The following is a 17604-nucleotide window of genomic DNA, read 5'->3' as shown; positions in this document are numbered from 1 at the left end:
GTGCTGCAATCTGTCCTGGCTGTTCCCCTCCGCCCACCCTTCTCCAGACTAGCTTGGGTATATCCCAAGATTTGGATTCTCCAAGCAGCGCGCTGGAGAACGGACGTTGACTTACCTGAACGTCCTTTCTCGGCGCGCTGCTGGAGAATCCAACCCATTCCTTCGGCTGCTTCATGGCCAGGACTGTTCCCCTTTCTTATTGTGTTTGTTCCAGGACAGCACCATCTTCTGTTTGACCTCGCGAATGAACTGGAGCTTAGCCAAGCAGGGGAGGAGTGGCCAAGGACGTTTCTTAAAGAAACATTCACCCAGTCTGGCAATCAAGCTGAGGAACTCCCCCCCCCCACAAGATTTGGATTCTCCAGCAGCGCGCCGAGAAAGGACATTCAGGTAAGTCAACGTCCATTTTAACCATTTAGTCTTGTTGAACTCTTGGCAACTTTATAGCAAGTGCTCTCCATGCTACCCTGTCAAGCACATCTTCTTTCAGTTGTTGGATGATGATCTTTGTATCAGTTTTGATGTTATCAAGTGAGTGTATTCTTTGCTCGCCCCTTCTTCTTGTTCCATTAACCATTCCTAGCATCATTTTCTTCTCCATTGAATTTGCACATATGACATGGCCAAAGTAAATCAGACATAGTCTTATAATTTTAGCTTCTAGTGATGTGTCTGGTTTTATATGATTCAGCACCACTCTGTTCGTTGCTCTGGCTGCCCATAGTATATGCAATAATTTACACTAGCACCACAGTTCAAATGCATCAATTCTTTTTAGATCAGACAGTAGGTTCAACTCTCACACCCATACATCATTATAGGGAAGACTACTGCTCTAACTAACCTGATTTTTGTATTTATATCAATATCTCTGTATTTTCAGATCTTATTCATCTTAACCATTGCAGTGCAGGTTAAAGTTATCTCTCTATTCTCTATGGATAAAGTACAGTGATTCAGCAAGTTCTCCAATATTGAGGGACTTCTGGGGAAGAAATGGCATATTGAGGAAGTTTCCACATTTTGTGGAGCTGACAATTGCAGCTAAGAACAAAGAATCCACAAGTAGATTGAATCAAGGGATTTTCTCTGGAGAATGAGAAGATGCAAGATTACCCAATCTGTGTTCCTCACAAGGAAACTGCAAGGCAGCATTCTCTTGAAGTTGAGAGAACTGGCAGACAAAATAATTTACTATTTTTGCTCCAGGCTCACTCAGAGCCTTCAAAGGACACTTGTTTGCACTTCTTTGCTAACCATCTTTGGAAATTGTTTATTAATTGCTTTAAAATGTTAGACAAGGTGAGAAGCACTAGGTGAGTGCCTTAAATCTTTAATATAAGAATATGAAACTATAAACTTTACAAATTCAAAATAAACAACAAAAAGTAAGAAAAGGTTTTGGCTATAGCAAGTTTTAAACTGATTAAGTAAGCAGAACTTAGTGTTAATTAAGTGCTTATTTCAATATTAGGGCTCTGAAATTAATTTTAAAGAATAAATGAGGAACAGAGAAAGAACTTTTATTTTAGATACTGGAAATATAACAAGATAATCAACTTACAATGGCATTCAGAGATTTTGTTGAGGAATGGCAATGGACAATGTTATATTGCCAGCTATAGTAAATTTTTATGAACACCCTGTTCCCAGAAGAAGCTGTTACATCATAACATATTACATAAAAAGATTTGTAGAGAGCAATATGGGTAAGAATTCATTGCTGTATGTGCAAAAAAAATCTTAAAATATTAAGAAAGAAATAAAAGTGCCAATTCAAGAGAGTAATTGGAATAATTTTTTCCTGCTGGATTTACAAAAGAGACGTTAAAATTTTGAAGAAACTTGAGGCAGAGGATAATGATAAATGAATTAAAGAGCAAGATTGTTTTGTGTAAAAAAGAAGGAATATAAAAATTGGCATATTTGATCAGGATTAAAATGGGATATGTTGTTACATGGGGGAGTTCTTTCTGCACTTGCTATCACCTGGACTAGAAAAGGTATTATGTACCGTATTGGATTCACTTACAGTTAAGAGTTCAGATATCAAATGATAGAGTCTTATATTTGTTAAGAGAAAGCGAAGTGGTAGTGAATATTGTTCAGTTATTATTATTGGAAAGCTAGGTACTACACTCCTGCTGCTCTAGACTGAACTCAGTTTCTTTATGAAGTTTATATGCAGGCAATATCTTGCCATTTGAATGATTTCCTTTAAGTTCCTCTTTTCTTAGTAAGCATATCCATCTCTTAAACTCTTTCTCAAAGGACTTGATTTTCATATACAATGCCACCTGGTTGTACTTCTATTAAATCCAGCAGAATCATGAAATCCAACAGAATTTTATATCTTCCAAATGTTGATCTTGCATTCCATAGGAAATAAAATAAATACAAACAAGCCATAGCATTTCTTTTATTTTGGAGATGTTCAATTTCAAAGTAATTTCTGTTAAGGATGTGCAAATCAAATCAACCAAAGTCCAATTGAGATTTGTGATTCAGTCAAATTCAGTAAAAATGAACTGCTGTGACCAAAATGTTATTGAATCATCATATTCATGTATTGATTGAGTTAAAGATGTTATTAAACGGTATTGCTTTTGAACCAAAACTTCAAGTTTAATCTTCCCACAGACCTCATTTGCTCTAACATTTGTTTTGTTTTTAATTTTACTATTACTGTATAAATAAATAAATAAGTTAAGTGGTTCAAGATACAGAATAATACTGTTTTAGAATTGTAATGGTTACATTTACTACTTTCCTGAAATAGATTGTAAGAAGTATAAATTTCCATCATGAAGTATATATTTAGCATAATTTAATTTTAATTTAATTTAATTTCCAATTTATATACCGCCTTTCTCCCTGAGGACTCAGGGTGGTGTACAGCCAAGATAAAAAACATAGAATACAAATATTAAAAAACATTTAAAAATATATATAAATTTTGGCCCGAAAGTTAAGAAATCACAGACTGATTAAAAGAATTTAAAATTTCTTCTTAAGCCAACCCGGCTTGCTGAAAAAGATGGGTTTTAAGGGAACGACGGAAGGCATTGAGGTCATGGATTCTCCTTATCTCCGGGGGCAACTGATTCCAGAGGGTGGGAGCCCCCACCGAGAAGGCCCTCCCCCTGGGGGTCACCAGCCTACATTGTTTGGCTGATGGCACCCTGAGGAGGCCCTCTCTGTGGGAGCGCACGGGTCGATGGGAGATCGTCGATAGCAGCAGGCGGTCTCGCAGATAGCTAGGCCCTATGCCATGGAGCGCTTTAAAGGTGATAACCAACACCTTGAAGCACACCCGGAAGACCACCGGGAGCCAGTGCAGCTCGCGCAGGAGCGGTGTTACATGGGAGCGCCATGTTGCTCCCATCACTACCCGCGCTGCTGCATTCTGGACCAGCTGGAGCCTCCGGGTGCTCTTCAAGGGGAGCCCCATGTAGAGAGCATTGCAGTAGTCAAGGCGAGAGGTGATGAGGGCGTGAGTGACTGTGCACAAGGAATCCCGATCGAGAAAGGGCCGCAACTGGCGAATCAGGCGAACCTGATAAAAGGTCGCCCTGGTAACAGCCGTCAGATGTTCCTCCAAAGACAGCTGCCTATCCAGGAGGACTCCCAGATTGCGAGCCCTTTCAGTGGGGGCCAAAGACTCGCCCCCAATAGTCAGTGATGGAGTCAACTGACTATATCGGGATGCTGGGAGCCACAGCTACTCAGTCTTGGAAGGGTTGAGCTTGAGCCTGTTCCTCCCCATCCAGATCCGCACAGCCTCCAGGCACTGGGACATCACTTCAAGGGCATCATTGGGATGGCCTGGAGTGGAGATGTACAGCTGGGTGTCATCAGCGTACTGATGGTATCTCACCCCAAAGCCACGGATGATCTCACCCAGCGGCTTCACATAAATGTGAAAATAAATGTGAAAATAAATAAGTGAAAATGTTGTGGTTAAAATGCCTGCTTGTACAAATCACAAACATTAACCACAATAAGAAACTGTTTTGTTCAGACTTTTCAAGATTAAGAGTTAGAAGGAAAAGGTGGGTATTAAATTGGATACTGGATTTCATTTTTTTTTCCATAATGTTTCAGCTTTTGCAACCTGGGTGGCAAGCTTAATCTTTAACAAGAAATATTTTAATGTTTCTTGGAAAGAAGTTCATAAGCATTCTTTAAAACATGAGCGGATAAAAAAGTAATTGGGTAATTTTTCACATGATGTTTTGAACTATAAATCCATTGAAATGAATGTTTAAACTGTTGTAAACATGTAACTATGTAAAAATCTTTAAACATGTAACTATAACTGAAAAATTGAGGTTGTATTTCAGATCTTGAGGTTTTTTAAAATAATGATTCAGAATATATGCTTGCTTTAGAATCATCATTTAATATTTTAAAGAGGAAAAAGTACTGTATTGTTTGGAGTATAAGACACACTTCCTCCCCCCAAAAAAGTGAGTGGAAAAGTCTGTGCGTCTTATACAGCAAATATTGTGGTGCGGGGGTTTGGTGTGGCAGTGATCAGCTGTTCTAGAACAGGCTGCTGTGGCAAATGGGCCGCAGCAGCAAACGGGCCACAGCAAACGGACCAGATGAACACCGAATGGATGCTGGGAGGCAGATTTTTTTCTTGTTTTCCTCCCCAAAAGCTAGGTGCGTCTTATAGTCCGGAGCGTCTTATAGTCCGAAAAATACGGTAGTTCATAGTAAATACATGATTTGATTTTACCTTCAATTTTTGCTTATTAATATTTCCTTTCACTTGCCAATTCTCTACATTTTATCAAGATTACAATTTCAGATATTTTTCTTTGGCAAGTAGCATTAGAAAAGTCTGTAGACATAACTCCAGAACTCTTCCTCACCCAGGCAGATCTACTATATTACTGTTCTTGTAGAAATTGCTATATACCAATAAAGGAGAATATTTGCAGCTCAGGGTTGAAATGAGGGGGCCTTGGTGCTTTCTGAGCTTGGTTGTTTTCTTGCAAATGTTTCATTACTCAAACAAGGTAACATCACCAGTGCTAGTAAGGAGGGGGTTTGCTCCACTATATATAGTATATATATCCCACAGATATATATGTGATAGACACACACACACACACACTACATATCTCCACTACATTTATTTAGTCAAAGTGTAAGATCATCCACAATCTCCAAAGATGCAAGATAGAATAATTACCTATTTGGAAAAAAACAAATGAGGGTTCTCCATTATATACAGTAGAACAGGACTGTCAAAATTGCGGGCTGGATGCATCACATGCCATGCCCGTGCTCGCTTTAGCGAAGGGGAAAAAGTCCCAATATGTCACGTGATGCTGCTGTGACAACAGGAGTTTGATACCCCTGCAGTAGAGCATTTTCTCAACCCAGCAAGTTTAAGATGTGTGGACTTCAGCAACTGTAAATTGTTTTTTTACAATTTACAATGTCCTTTAATTATAATATTTATCTTGTTAATATGCCATCCAAATCACCCAAATTAGTTCACACAAGATGGGAACAATAATTTTAAATCAACTTTCCTCTTCCTAGTATTTATTTGTTTGTTTATTAGAGTTGCACGTTGCCTATCTTGCCTAGAAGTGACTCTGAGCAAATCTGTAAGTGTTGGGACTTTATTATCAAATTTCCCAGATAGCATCAACAAAGCCAATTCTCAGAATTGAAGCCAAACAGAAAAGGAGCAAATGGGAGAAAAGATCTAGATTTTGTCCATTAAAAAAAAAACTATCAAACACTAATATTTAGGGCAGATATCCTAAATCTATTTTTAGTTGTAAGAGATATTAGGGAAGGAGAGCTGAGGTCATTTATGTCTGAAAACAAAGCGATGCTGATAAGATATTAATGAAAAGAAACAAAAATGTGAATTCTCCAAGGACTATAACTTGATACAAAGTCATCATTCCACATGACACCAGATGATGTGTGACATAGCCTGCTTGTTCATACAGGTGTCGTTAAAGGAATGTGGACATTTTTGCAATAACAATGAAAGCTGATCAGCAAATGGGTCTTTTTTTTTTTTTTTTTTTTTTGAGACTGGAGCATCTCTGTTCATCTTTTATCTGTTTAAATCTGCAGACATTCCCTTTCCTCCTGTTCCTTGTAGGTTGTCAGTGCTTGAAAATAGATTTGTAACTATTCTTGGAATGTTCTACATTATTGTTTAATAAAGTTTTTTTTTTCTTGGGCGGATTACCAACCTTCCCCTCATCGGTTTAAGGATTTATAGCACTTTGTTACAGTTCTGTTCAGAAATCAGTTTTCTTTGTACATGGCATGTCATATTTATTTTGATCAGTGATTAAAAAGCTTTAGATCAGTGTTAGACATTTTAATAAATAGCTTTGGAACTCTCCTGCATGAATTCAGGTGAGTTTATTTCAGAAAATGCTGTCATACTTGTGTTTTTAATGTACAGCATTTTATGAAATGATAAATTCAAAAATTAAGGAAACAGTGTAATGTTAGATAAGACTAAACTTGTAAAATACAAAAACATAAATAAGTTACTTTCTAAGCTTGTAGAAAGCTTTCTGCAACTAAGGGAGCATTAATTCGATTGATAATTAATGGTAACAACTCATTTATCAGTAAATCTATAACAAATCCTGAATGTATACCAGGAATTTCCATGTCCAGAAATGTGGTTTAGGCATGAGATCGTCTGCATTTTTTGAAAACATTGAAATTAACATTTATATCTCAACTTCAGTTTTGTTGATATTAGTTTTGCCTACTCTTTGATGCATCCATCCTAACATATTATCAATGTCTGTTCAGTCCATGAAAGTATTGTATTATCAGTGTAATAGCTGCTCGTTTACAAATCTAATCATCTTTTTTTTTTAGCTTTGACTGAGACACAGCACATGTAATTTTATTTTCAATATGGTCTTTTATAAATAATACTAATGGATAGTTGTATATTTACAGAAAACTGATTTTTTTATAGTTAATTTATTAAAAATTACAAATATAACAATAAAAACTAATACATTTTTTAAAAGGTGCAGAAAGAAAATAATAAAATATAGTAAAGAAAAAATAAAGATATGGTAAAGAAAAAAAGAAATATAAAAGGAAACGACTCTTCTATCATCACCAAAAGTATGAACAATTGTAAGAGAAAATTATCACTTTCTCTTAAAATACAGCAAATAGCCTCTTCTTCCCATAGCCTCTCTTTTATCTATGTAAACAAATCCTTAAAGCCTCATTGTTTCAATCCTGATGTCAGCAAAAGGGTTGCCAAAGATAACATATCTGTTTTAACCTTGATTAAATAAACCATATTTGATTTATATTCCTTCCTTTCACTTGTAACAATCTTGATCTTCAGTCCCTTCAGATCTTCCCTTCAAGATGTTCTAGAAGTTTATTTCTTTTCATATTTTCTTTGCTCCTTTCTCTTCAAAATTCTTCAAAGTTTTAACAAGACTCTTTTAAAAATCCTATTGGAAAATTATCCAAGCCACTCTCTTGATTTGTTAATATTCCTTTTAATTATTATGACAGCTTGTAATCTTTGTATGTCCAATGTAACATCTTTTTGCAATTTTGCAATTAATTCTTTTTAAATCCACTTCAAAATCAGTCTCAACTATGTCAGGTAAAATTTGTTCCACTTCTATAATACATTTTAAACACAATTTATCTATACAGGCAGACATAATTAATTTCAGGGTCCCAAAATATTCTTCAATATGTCCAATGTTAAAATAGTTTGCTGCTTCTTATCAGTTGAATTTAACTATTCTTCTTCCTAATCTAGTGTTCCTTCTATTTTCCTCTGGCATCCAATTTTTAAATTTTTATCTTCTTTAAAATAAATTCCAAAATCTCCTTTTAGATTTATTTGTACCCTCAGTCTATTTGTAGCTTTTAAGAAATCCTTCTTGTGCTATTTACTCCAAAAACATTTTTAAGTCATTAAATTTGTATTTTGAATGTCTTTCACCAAGGATTGATAAAAATAACCCAGGCTTGTAAAACTTGTCAATCCAAAGATTCATAAAAGCTGAAAAGGAGTTAATAAACTATTTCCAAAAGTGATTAGAAAGGAAATATGCAAAACCAGTATCCTTTTAATAGTCCCAACCATGATTTGAGCAAGATGGCTCTTTCTTCTGCCACAGTGGAGCAGTCTTCAGTTTGCCATTTCTTTCCTGGAAGTCCAGAAAGCTGACTTTTTAAAATCTATAGTACTTTGAGGTGATTATATAGTTTGTACTTAATGCCAAAAGAGGACATTGATTTTTGTTACACAGACTATTTTTTCTCAAAGTGAAAAATTCAGTTTTGTGCATGAGAATGTCAGGAAGTTAATCAATTAGAAAGGATTTGGAGGAAATATAGGAAGGACATTTTAACTTAAGGATATTAGTTTCTCAGTCCTAGGTATATGTTAGTAGATAATAAAGTCATTAATAATGATCTACTAAACAGGTGACATACAGCAAAGAATATAAAACCACAAACGTGCAAAATAATCATGTAAAAGATTTTTTTTTTTTTTTTTTATTTTGACTTTGGAATAAAATAATATATAAGTAAATCATACAAAAGTTTTTTTAAAAAACATAAAACATTAGATCTGCATTGGAGCTGGAATCTCAATTACAAACAGACTCCCCTTTTAAAAGCCGTATAACTTATCTTCTTTTTTTTTAAAGTTTTTTATTATTTTTTTAAAACATAAACCTAAAACACATTTTTTCAAAGCAAAGCTTTTGTTCCGGTCACAAATTAATACAAATCACTAACAAATCTTAATTTTCAACTAACACAGCTTAATATTTTACTCAGTTATTTCCCTCAATTTTATCTATTTAACTATGCCATTATCCCCAAAAACCTGTTACTTAAATCTTAAATCCTAATCAATGGAATTAATTATAATTCCATTTTTCTCTTTCATTTGCTTAGATGGATATATTTTAACAATATAAATCATCACAATTATTATAAACATTCATAAAGTAATTAATTCCAACATAATCATTTTATTTTTACTAATGAACTCAACATTTATAGTCTTTATTTCTGTTATTAAACCTAACTTATTCATTTTATTTTAACTATTAACTTCAACATACTCCTCCTTATTTGGCTATCCCACCTCATTTTATTTTGTTATAAAACCCAACATCTTTATCTTCATCTTTGTTGTTAAACAAATCATTTTTATTTCCTGGCTGTTAAACACAGCATAACCATTTTATTTTTGGCTGTTAAACACAGCATACTCATTTTGTTTTTTGGCCTACACAGCATATCCATTTTTATTTTGGCTGTTACACAGCATATCCATTTTGTTTGGCTGTTAAATACAGCATAGTCATTTTTGTTTTCTGGCTGTTACACAGCATATCTATTTTTATTTTTTGGCTGTTAAACACAGCATAATCATAGTTGGTTTAACTATCCCTACTTAATCCTTTCTTTGTGGTTTCCATCCATCTATACATTGCTTATTTTCAGTTAATCATATTTATCCTTATCCTTTTTCATAACAATTTAACATTGAGACATGGTTCTTGCTTAAAATATACCTTTAAATATATTTATAAATTCCTTTTAACATTTTAAATTAACCATATTTATCTTTATCCTTTTTCATACCAATTTAACATTAACACATAATTCTTGCTTCAAACATACCTTTAAATATGTTTATAAATTCTTTTTAACATTCTTAATTTCTGTAAAAACCTCCTTTTTATTACTACAATCCACATTGTTTCAATCTTCTTTTTTCTTTTTCCAGTTGTGTTTATCTTATTTCTTCATTTCCTCACCTGCAAACATATATTTCCTTCCATTTTCAAAGTTTTCAATTTTGTCCTCCATAAATCATATCTTTTTGTTATTTTTATTCCAGATATAATATATCAAATCTTCTCTTGGGCCTGCACTTATTCCTTCTTTTATTCCTGCGCCAATTTTTAAAGTTACTATTGTTTCAACTATAGGAGTTCCATTATAATTTCCTTTTCTTTTCACAAAAGTCAAGCTGCCTGCAGACAGGGAAAAAAATCTCCTCTGCAAGATCCCACAACTTTTATCTGTAGGACTCAAAATTTCCCATAGCAGAAAAGAGTTACAAAGTTCCTTTTTGAATCAGATGGTGTCCCTCTACAATCCACATTTTCCATTAGTCATGCGAGTATCCATTTTGTGCTATTATGTAACAATCCAATTTATTTCTTCTTTTAATTTTAAAAGTATCCAATCTTCTTTTTTTAAAAAATCCAATTCAAATTTTAAAATATCCAGTCTTTGTCCCATATCTCGATATTTAATTCCTTTAGTTCTTTTCAAAGCATAGTTGTTTATCGGGTCTTTGTTTCTTTAAGGTAACATTTTAAACTTTCAGCCTCTTTGTTATTCAGCCATTATTTTATAGCTAGGGGTCTTATAGATGTTAATTTTGCTCTAGGCATTGTTCTAGCGTGGGTTGGTTGTCACTCACCTGGCTTCAAAGAGCTCCGTTTCTATCCACTTTCCTCAAGCACATTTCTTGCCCGGTTGTCCCAGCTTCGTGGCAGCTGCCATGGCTGCCGCCCCCTGTCACCAACACAGAGGGTTTCCTCTGACCTCTGAGGAACTTGCCTGTTCCTCTTGGTCGTCCCAGGTGCCCCTCCTTTACCTCCATCCCTGCAGGATGGTTCCGGTCCGAAGACCCATTGGCGGCGGTTCGGCAGCCAGGGTTTTTGCGGGGCTCATCAGAGCCCGCTATTTCCCTGACTGTCTTACCGTAACACCAAACCAGAAGTCCTATAACTTATCTCTTGTACTCCTTATCCATTCTCTGGATTTTGTGACTGTTTTTTCATATTAGGTTCATAGATAAATTATAGAAATTGGGTTTTTGAAAAAAATCTAGGAGCATTTCTATAATGGATAGTTTAAGAAAGTGTAGAAGTAATATTTCTTTCTAATAGGCTGTACTATAGTTCTTCATGTTTTCATATAAGCTTATTGAAATTCCACTTTCTGTTCTGTTTTGTTAAACAAAACAAGATTCCAACCGATGACTTGGTTTTTTTGCTTTTGTTTGGTTTGTTTTTGCCTTCAGAAGTTCTTTCTTGGTCTGTTTGGTAAATATTATGAAGAAAGAACACAGGTTGCTTTACTTCAAATGTTATATTTATTATTAAATTCAAGAAGGCAGTTGTGCAACAATCTTTGTTGAGGTATATGACAATAAATAGTTCTGCTCACCCTCTTTCAGGCAGATATGTATGTAATAAAGTGCGTTTCAGAATGAAGCAAAAAGTTATCAGAAACAATAGAAAAAATATGTAACAATTACAAGGACTACCCTGTTTCCCCCAAAATAAGACATCCCCTGATAATAAGCCCAATCAGGCTTTTGAGTGCACGGCAATAAGGCCAAGGGCTTATTTCAGGGTTCAAAAAAATATTAAGACGGGGTCTTATTTTCAGGAAGACACAGTAGTAGGAAATGGGGTAAATGTCTGTGTTGTATTATTTTTTTTCCTATAGAGATTTCTTTAAACAACTAACACATTAAATGTACTTCCTTGTATTGTTCCAGATATCATTTTTCTTCATATAGCAGTGTTTCCCAAATTGTTAGGTGTCAGCTCCAGTTTAAAGAGCACCTGGAGGCCATGACTAGAGGGACCTTTTCCCAGCTCTGGCTGATACACTCAATGAATGACGACTTGTCTTCAGTAACTCATTTATATTCTCCATTACAAGGAATGCCAGCATTTTGATATTAATGATGGGATAGATTTTGATTACTTAGTGATCTAATTGATGCTTAATTTCAATAAGATAAGTGCGGTCTGATTTGTGGGAATATTTACAGTGGGATGAATGTTCAACTTTTTGTGATGGAAGCAGAGATTTCTAGCACTTTAAGTTTGGAATTGCTGCCTAGCCGGAGAAAGTAACTGCATGTGAGTTTTACTTCTTAAAATGTTGTTATAATGGGGCTACCTTTCGGGCAAGAAAATTTAACCACATAGCTATTGTCATGTCAGCAGATGGATTTTTATATTCTCTATGGAGAATATAAATGGTTTTTTAATAACCTATGTAAACAGAGTTGACAGTTAATTTTTTTCTCATATTTTCAGATTGAAGAAGGTAGCAAAGCTGCAGCTGTGGATAAATTGCTGGCTGGAGATGAGATTGTCAGCATCAATGACATTAACCTCTCTGGCTTCAGGCAAGAGGCAATCTGCTTGGTGAAAGGCTCACACAAGTTCCTAAAGCTTGTGGTAAAAAGGTAAGATCACAATATGCAGTAGCAAAAACTGAAATCGGATTTTGTTTGGATGTTATTAATTTAATGACAATGAATACTTTTTACAGAAATACCTTTGTCACTTCACAAATTTCTGTGTGCATTTTCTAAAGTAACAACTCTACTTTAACATATTTTATTTTTAAATTGCTTCAGAAAGCTAGTCTATGTTATTCATTCTTGGGAAAAGAATACTTGACAATAGGTCAAGAAAACTTTTAGGGTTTGTTCTGTAGCATTTCTAAACCAAAACAACTGCAAGGTAAGCATCTGGCTTGTACATATTTTAAGTCTCATCACTTATGACTGTGACAGTTTTGAGGAAATGCACCTCATATGTAGAAATGATGCTTTGTCAGATATCGTGGGTTTAATCATTCGTTGATTGTGGGAAATATTCCTTCTCATTCCTTTTAAGGTTATAAAATGTGATATTCATATCTCCATTGCAGTTTTTATGTGTGTAGGCTTTTGCTTATAAGACACTCAACCCCAATTTGGAAAACTGTCCATGTATTCAATCTACAATTCTAATATTCCCAATAACCAATAGCTTCAGAAATCTAGTTGTTGTTGTCCCTGCATATATTGAGAGTATCTTATTGAGTAGCGTTATAGGACAATATGGCTATATGTAAAGAATGAAGTTGGCATCCTAAAGAAATTATGTCAACATAGATCAGATGCTTCTCCAGTGCGCTGCTTGGAGAATCCAAGCGTGGGTTGACTTCTATCTATCTGCCAGAAACTGAGTTGTTAGATTTTCTTGGTCACGCCTCCTCTGCTTGGCTGAGCTCCAGTTTTACGACTCAGTCTAGCTAGAGAGACGTGAAATTTTCCACTCTAACACTTAGGGCAGTTAGAAGAATTACTCAGCTTGGATTCTCCAAATAATTTCAATTTAGGAGCTGATCTCACAGAGGCAGTTTAAACGGGAAATTTTCTTCCCGCTTTGTGGCTCTGAGCTGCTACAGCAGCAATGCAGCTGCCGGCGAGTGTCCTGGTCTCCCCTGGTCCATCCAGTACAACCACCACCGCCTCACGGACATCATCAGGGCAACAGTCCGGAGTTCAACCCAGTGATCGGGGATCATATGGCTTTCATGAGCCTCCTGCTCCCCCGCATTGATCGCCACCGGTGTGTACGCTGGTTCCCCTGATCCGCCAGCACAAGCACCACCACCATATCAGCTCCATCGTAGGCCAGGCAGCTCCAGAGTCACTGCCCGGTTCTCTAGGGAAAACTCAGAGGAATCGGGATTTTTTTCCCGCCCGGCACTGGGAGAGCCGGATTTCCTGCTCTCGCGCCATTTTGAGTGCCTGTAAGTCACGGCAAGGACTCCATTGTGGCGGCGTTGCCGCTTATTCGTGCCTTGGCTTCCCCTCCCATTGTGGGTGTGCTGGCCCTCCCTGCCTAGTCAGGTGTGACTGCCACCACCCTTGATCCTGACAAAGGGACCAACTCCAGATCGATTGCAAACTGGTTTGAATAACCCAGACAGTTTTCCAAATGGCAGAGCAATCCCCCTCCCTGGATAACGGACAGGTGAGTCTTTCTCCCAGGCCCCACAGGGCAGAGGACTCTAGCCCCAGGAGTACCAGGGCAACTGCCAAGGGGGCCACAGGGAGGGGCAGATCAAAAACCCGTCTTCCCAAGAAGGCTTCATCTACTTGGACAAAGATGCCAAAAGGCACCACAAGGCACTGGAGAAACATTTCTCCAAAGCCCAGCAAAAGGCACAACCTGACAAGGCCTCAACTGTCTCTCCTGCAGAGGCAGTTTTTTCCCGCTCTGTGCAACCTGAACTGCCTTCTCAGATAATTGAGGATAGACAACAAGACTGATCGCCAGCGGGCGCTGGTGAGCTGCAGCCTTCACTGTCAGCCTGTTATGAGGAGAAATTTCTTCTACTTTCTTGCCTAACAACTGCTGGTTTGGAATCAGCGTCTACTGCTAGAGGCTAAGCTCCTGCAGCGACCTTCACCCCTACAGCAGTGGGACTCCACTCAGGGGAGGGCCAGGGGGCTGGGCTATCTCAAGATATACGAAAGCTCATTTCTGAGGCTATATCACAAGGGATAGCGGCAGGACTGCAACAGAGGGGCCATTCTGACCCCCTGCCACCCAGCCTACATACTCAGATCCCACCACATATACCACCACTACTGGGACCTCCCTCATCACACACATCTCTGCCCAGAGCAGATTCGCTTATGGGGGATGAGGATCAGGGGGACCAGGAATTTTCAGATGATGAGGGGATGATACCTGACAGACCTTCTTTACAGGTCTTTTTTGTCCCTCCTTATTCAAATCGCTACTTTATAAGGCCAAAACAATGACCGATATGGGAGTAGTAGAAATTCCTGCAGAACACCCCCAGGGTTCGCAAGACCCACATAAAGGGTTGTTCTCGGAACCAATCGCAGAACAAGAGGTCATCCCTTCTCCAAAGCTGTTCGTTGACATAATTCAATGACAGTGGAAACAACCTAGCTCCCTTGCAGCCCCCAGTGGGCATGACAGAAGGCTTTACAGTGCAGGTCCAGATCTCGAGGAGCTCCTACAACTAATGATGGTGGATGCTCCAGTAGCAAATCTGACCACCTCTGCCATTCTACCTACACACATTGTAGATGGTTTAAAAGCAGATGATAGGAAGGCAGAAATGTTCTTCCATAAGACACACCAGGCGGCTGCCTGGGCGATTAGAGCAGCAACATCTGCTTCTTTCTTTAACCATGCCTTGGAACCAGAAGAAACCAGGCTGTACCAAGACATAAAGAAGTTGGTGGCAGCCACCAAATTTTCAGCCAATGCAACACTCAACATGGTGAAATTCGCATCTAGGGCCCAGGCATCCATGGTTACATCATGCCGCCTCCTGTGGTTCTGCCACTGGCAAGCTGATATGTAGTCAAAGTGGAGGTTAGCTTCAGCACCCTACAAGGGCTCTAATCTATTTGGGGAGGCACTAGATCCCATCCTCATAGAGAATAAGGGCAGAAGGAAGGTGATGCCCTACATGCACAGGTGGGCAGACTGTAGACCCTCCCCTTACTTTCAAAGGCAGCCATTTTGGTCAGCTGACACCAGCTCCCATGCTCCACAGTTTCAGCAGACTTACTCCCAGTGCTTTGACTGTTTTCCAAACAGGACTGCCTTCCATGATAGAGGCAGGCAACAACCTCCAACTTCGACCATTTTGAGGGTCTAGCAGCAGGCCCTTTCATCGAGGAAAGTGACTACCAGACCAATCCTCCCATTGGCGGTTGACTGCATCTATGCCAATGGGAGAGGACCACAACAGATGTTTGGGTCCTACAGACTGTGAGGCTAGGCCTCACACTGGACTTTCTCTCCACTCCTCCCAACCATTCATCCATTGCCCAGTCCCCAAAAACATCATGAAGAGAAACCTGATAGAAACCGAGGTTCAACACTTGTTGGACATCCATGCCATCGACCCGGTTCCCAGGGGTCAGGAGGGACTGGGATTCTATTTGATCCCCTTCCTAGTACCGAACTATTCAGGGGGCTGTAGAGGAATTTTAGATCTCAAGAAACTCAACACTCATGTAGTGTATAAACGTTTCAAGATGTAGTCCCTACAATTCATCTTGGGCTGCAACTGGGAAGGCAATCTGTTAATGTCTGTAGACCTCAAGGAGGCTTACCTCCATGTACCCATCCAACCTTCCCACCGAAGGTTCCTGAGGTTCTCTTACTCAGGGCGCCACTTCCAGTACCGTGACCTGCCATTCGGCTTGTCATCAGCTCCCAGAACTTTCACAAAGCTGTTGGCAGCAGTGGCGGCAAACATCAGAGCACTCCCTGTAAGGATGCAGTGCTACTTAGATGACATTTTAATTCAGTCTTCTTCCCCGTCTCAAGCGACAAAGGATCTACACACTGTGATCCGGATTCTTCAGGGACACGACTTTTCAATAAATATAGAAAAGAGCCACCTGGTCCCCACCACCCACCTTCTTCACCTTGGCGCAGTGATAGACTCCAGGAATGCCAGGACAGTATAAGAGCCTTAGTAGGCCAGGTTTTGTCACTACAGTCAATCCCCCTGGCCCTCCTGTCGCAGCTTCTAGGAAAAATGATCTCTTGCATCGCAATTGTGCTTTGGGCATGTCTGCATGCCAGGAATCTCCAATGGTTCCTTCTGCCACACCAGAGAATCAGCAATAGCAACTCCAAGGCCAGAGTATGAGTTCCACTGAATGTCCTTCATTCCCTTCACTGATGGACTTCACGAGCCATAAAGAAGAGATGTATATTCAAGGATCCCCAATGCATAATGATAAGATCAGATGCAAGCCTATTCGCTGGGGTGCCCACCTTCAGTCTCAGGTGGCCCAGGGGCAGTGGTCTCCGGTGGATCTAACAAGCAATATAAATTGGCTGGAGCTCCAGGCAGTCCACCTGGCTCGCCGCCACTTCCAGAATGCCGTGGCAGACCGCCATGTCCTGATTTTAACAGACAACGTGACCACCAAGGCCCACATAAATCGTGAGGAGGGCACACGCTCCAGATCCTCAGGAGCAAGGCAGAGAAATTGTGACTCTGGGCAGGGAAGCACACACTCTCCATCAGAGCAGAGCACATATCAGGATCAACAAATGTGCAGGTGGATTGGCTGAGCAGGACGACAATAGACCATTCCGAGTGGTGCCTGCATCCGGACCCTTTCAAGGAACTGTCCAAAAGATTCGTCCACCTGACTGGATTTGTTTGCCCATCCAATGAATGCCCAGTTGCCGATGTTTTTTTCCCGATTTACAACACCGAGGGTGGAACAGGTTAACGCCCTCCGCGGTCCTTGGCCCCAGGGACTGCTCTATGCCTTCCCTCCACTCCCTTTCATTTCGAGGGTGATCAGGAAGGTGTTAGAGGAGAAGGCGGAGATGCTTCTTATCACTCCTCATTGGCCCAGACGCGCCTGGTACACAGATCTGGTCAGCCTCTCAGTGTCCCGACCCTGGAGTATTCCCCAGGACAGGATTTCTCTCAGCCAGGGGGTTGTGCTCCATCCGTAACCTCAATGGCTCCAGTTGACTATCTGGCACTTGAGAGGAACCTCCTCAGGAAAGACAAATTCTCCGGGAAGGTGATACAAACTATTCAGGCTTCCAGACGTCCGTCGACAAATCGGATATATAATGCAAGCTGGAGGGCATTCTGTCAATGGTGCTCCAAGGGACACATCGATCCCGCCTCGGCATCAGTCCCTGAGATCCTGGACTTCCTACAAGGGGAAGTCCAGAGGGACTGGACAAA

At 39.1% G+C, this 17604-nt stretch overlaps 1 protein-coding gene across 9 annotated transcripts in view; it reads left to right on the top strand.

Annotated features, from left to right (window-relative positions):
• The window catches only part of SHROOM2 (shroom family member 2), a 162454-nt gene that overhangs the window by 56061 nt on the left and 88789 nt on the right, over positions 1–17604 (top strand). For all 9 annotated transcript variants that reach the window (XM_034435676.3, XM_087871449.1, XM_034435656.3 and 6 more), the window contains exon 2: positions 12144–12295. Coding sequence is in view for 3 of the 9 variants with exons in the window: in XM_087871448.1 (XP_087727574.1) it covers positions 12144–12295 (152 nt within the window). In the remaining 6 variants the exon portion in view is untranslated. The remainder of the gene's footprint in view (positions 1–12143; positions 12296–17604) is intronic.

Source organism: Pantherophis guttatus, chromosome 5, assembly GCF_059756535.1.
Source record: "Pantherophis guttatus breed Tessera chromosome 5, ASM5975653v1, whole genome shotgun sequence".
In the NCBI taxonomy this organism is placed as follows: domain Eukaryota; kingdom Metazoa; phylum Chordata; class Lepidosauria; order Squamata; family Colubridae; genus Pantherophis; species Pantherophis guttatus.
The sequence above is the reverse complement of the archived record's forward strand: the minus strand, read 5'-3'. Positions and strand labels throughout refer to the sequence as shown.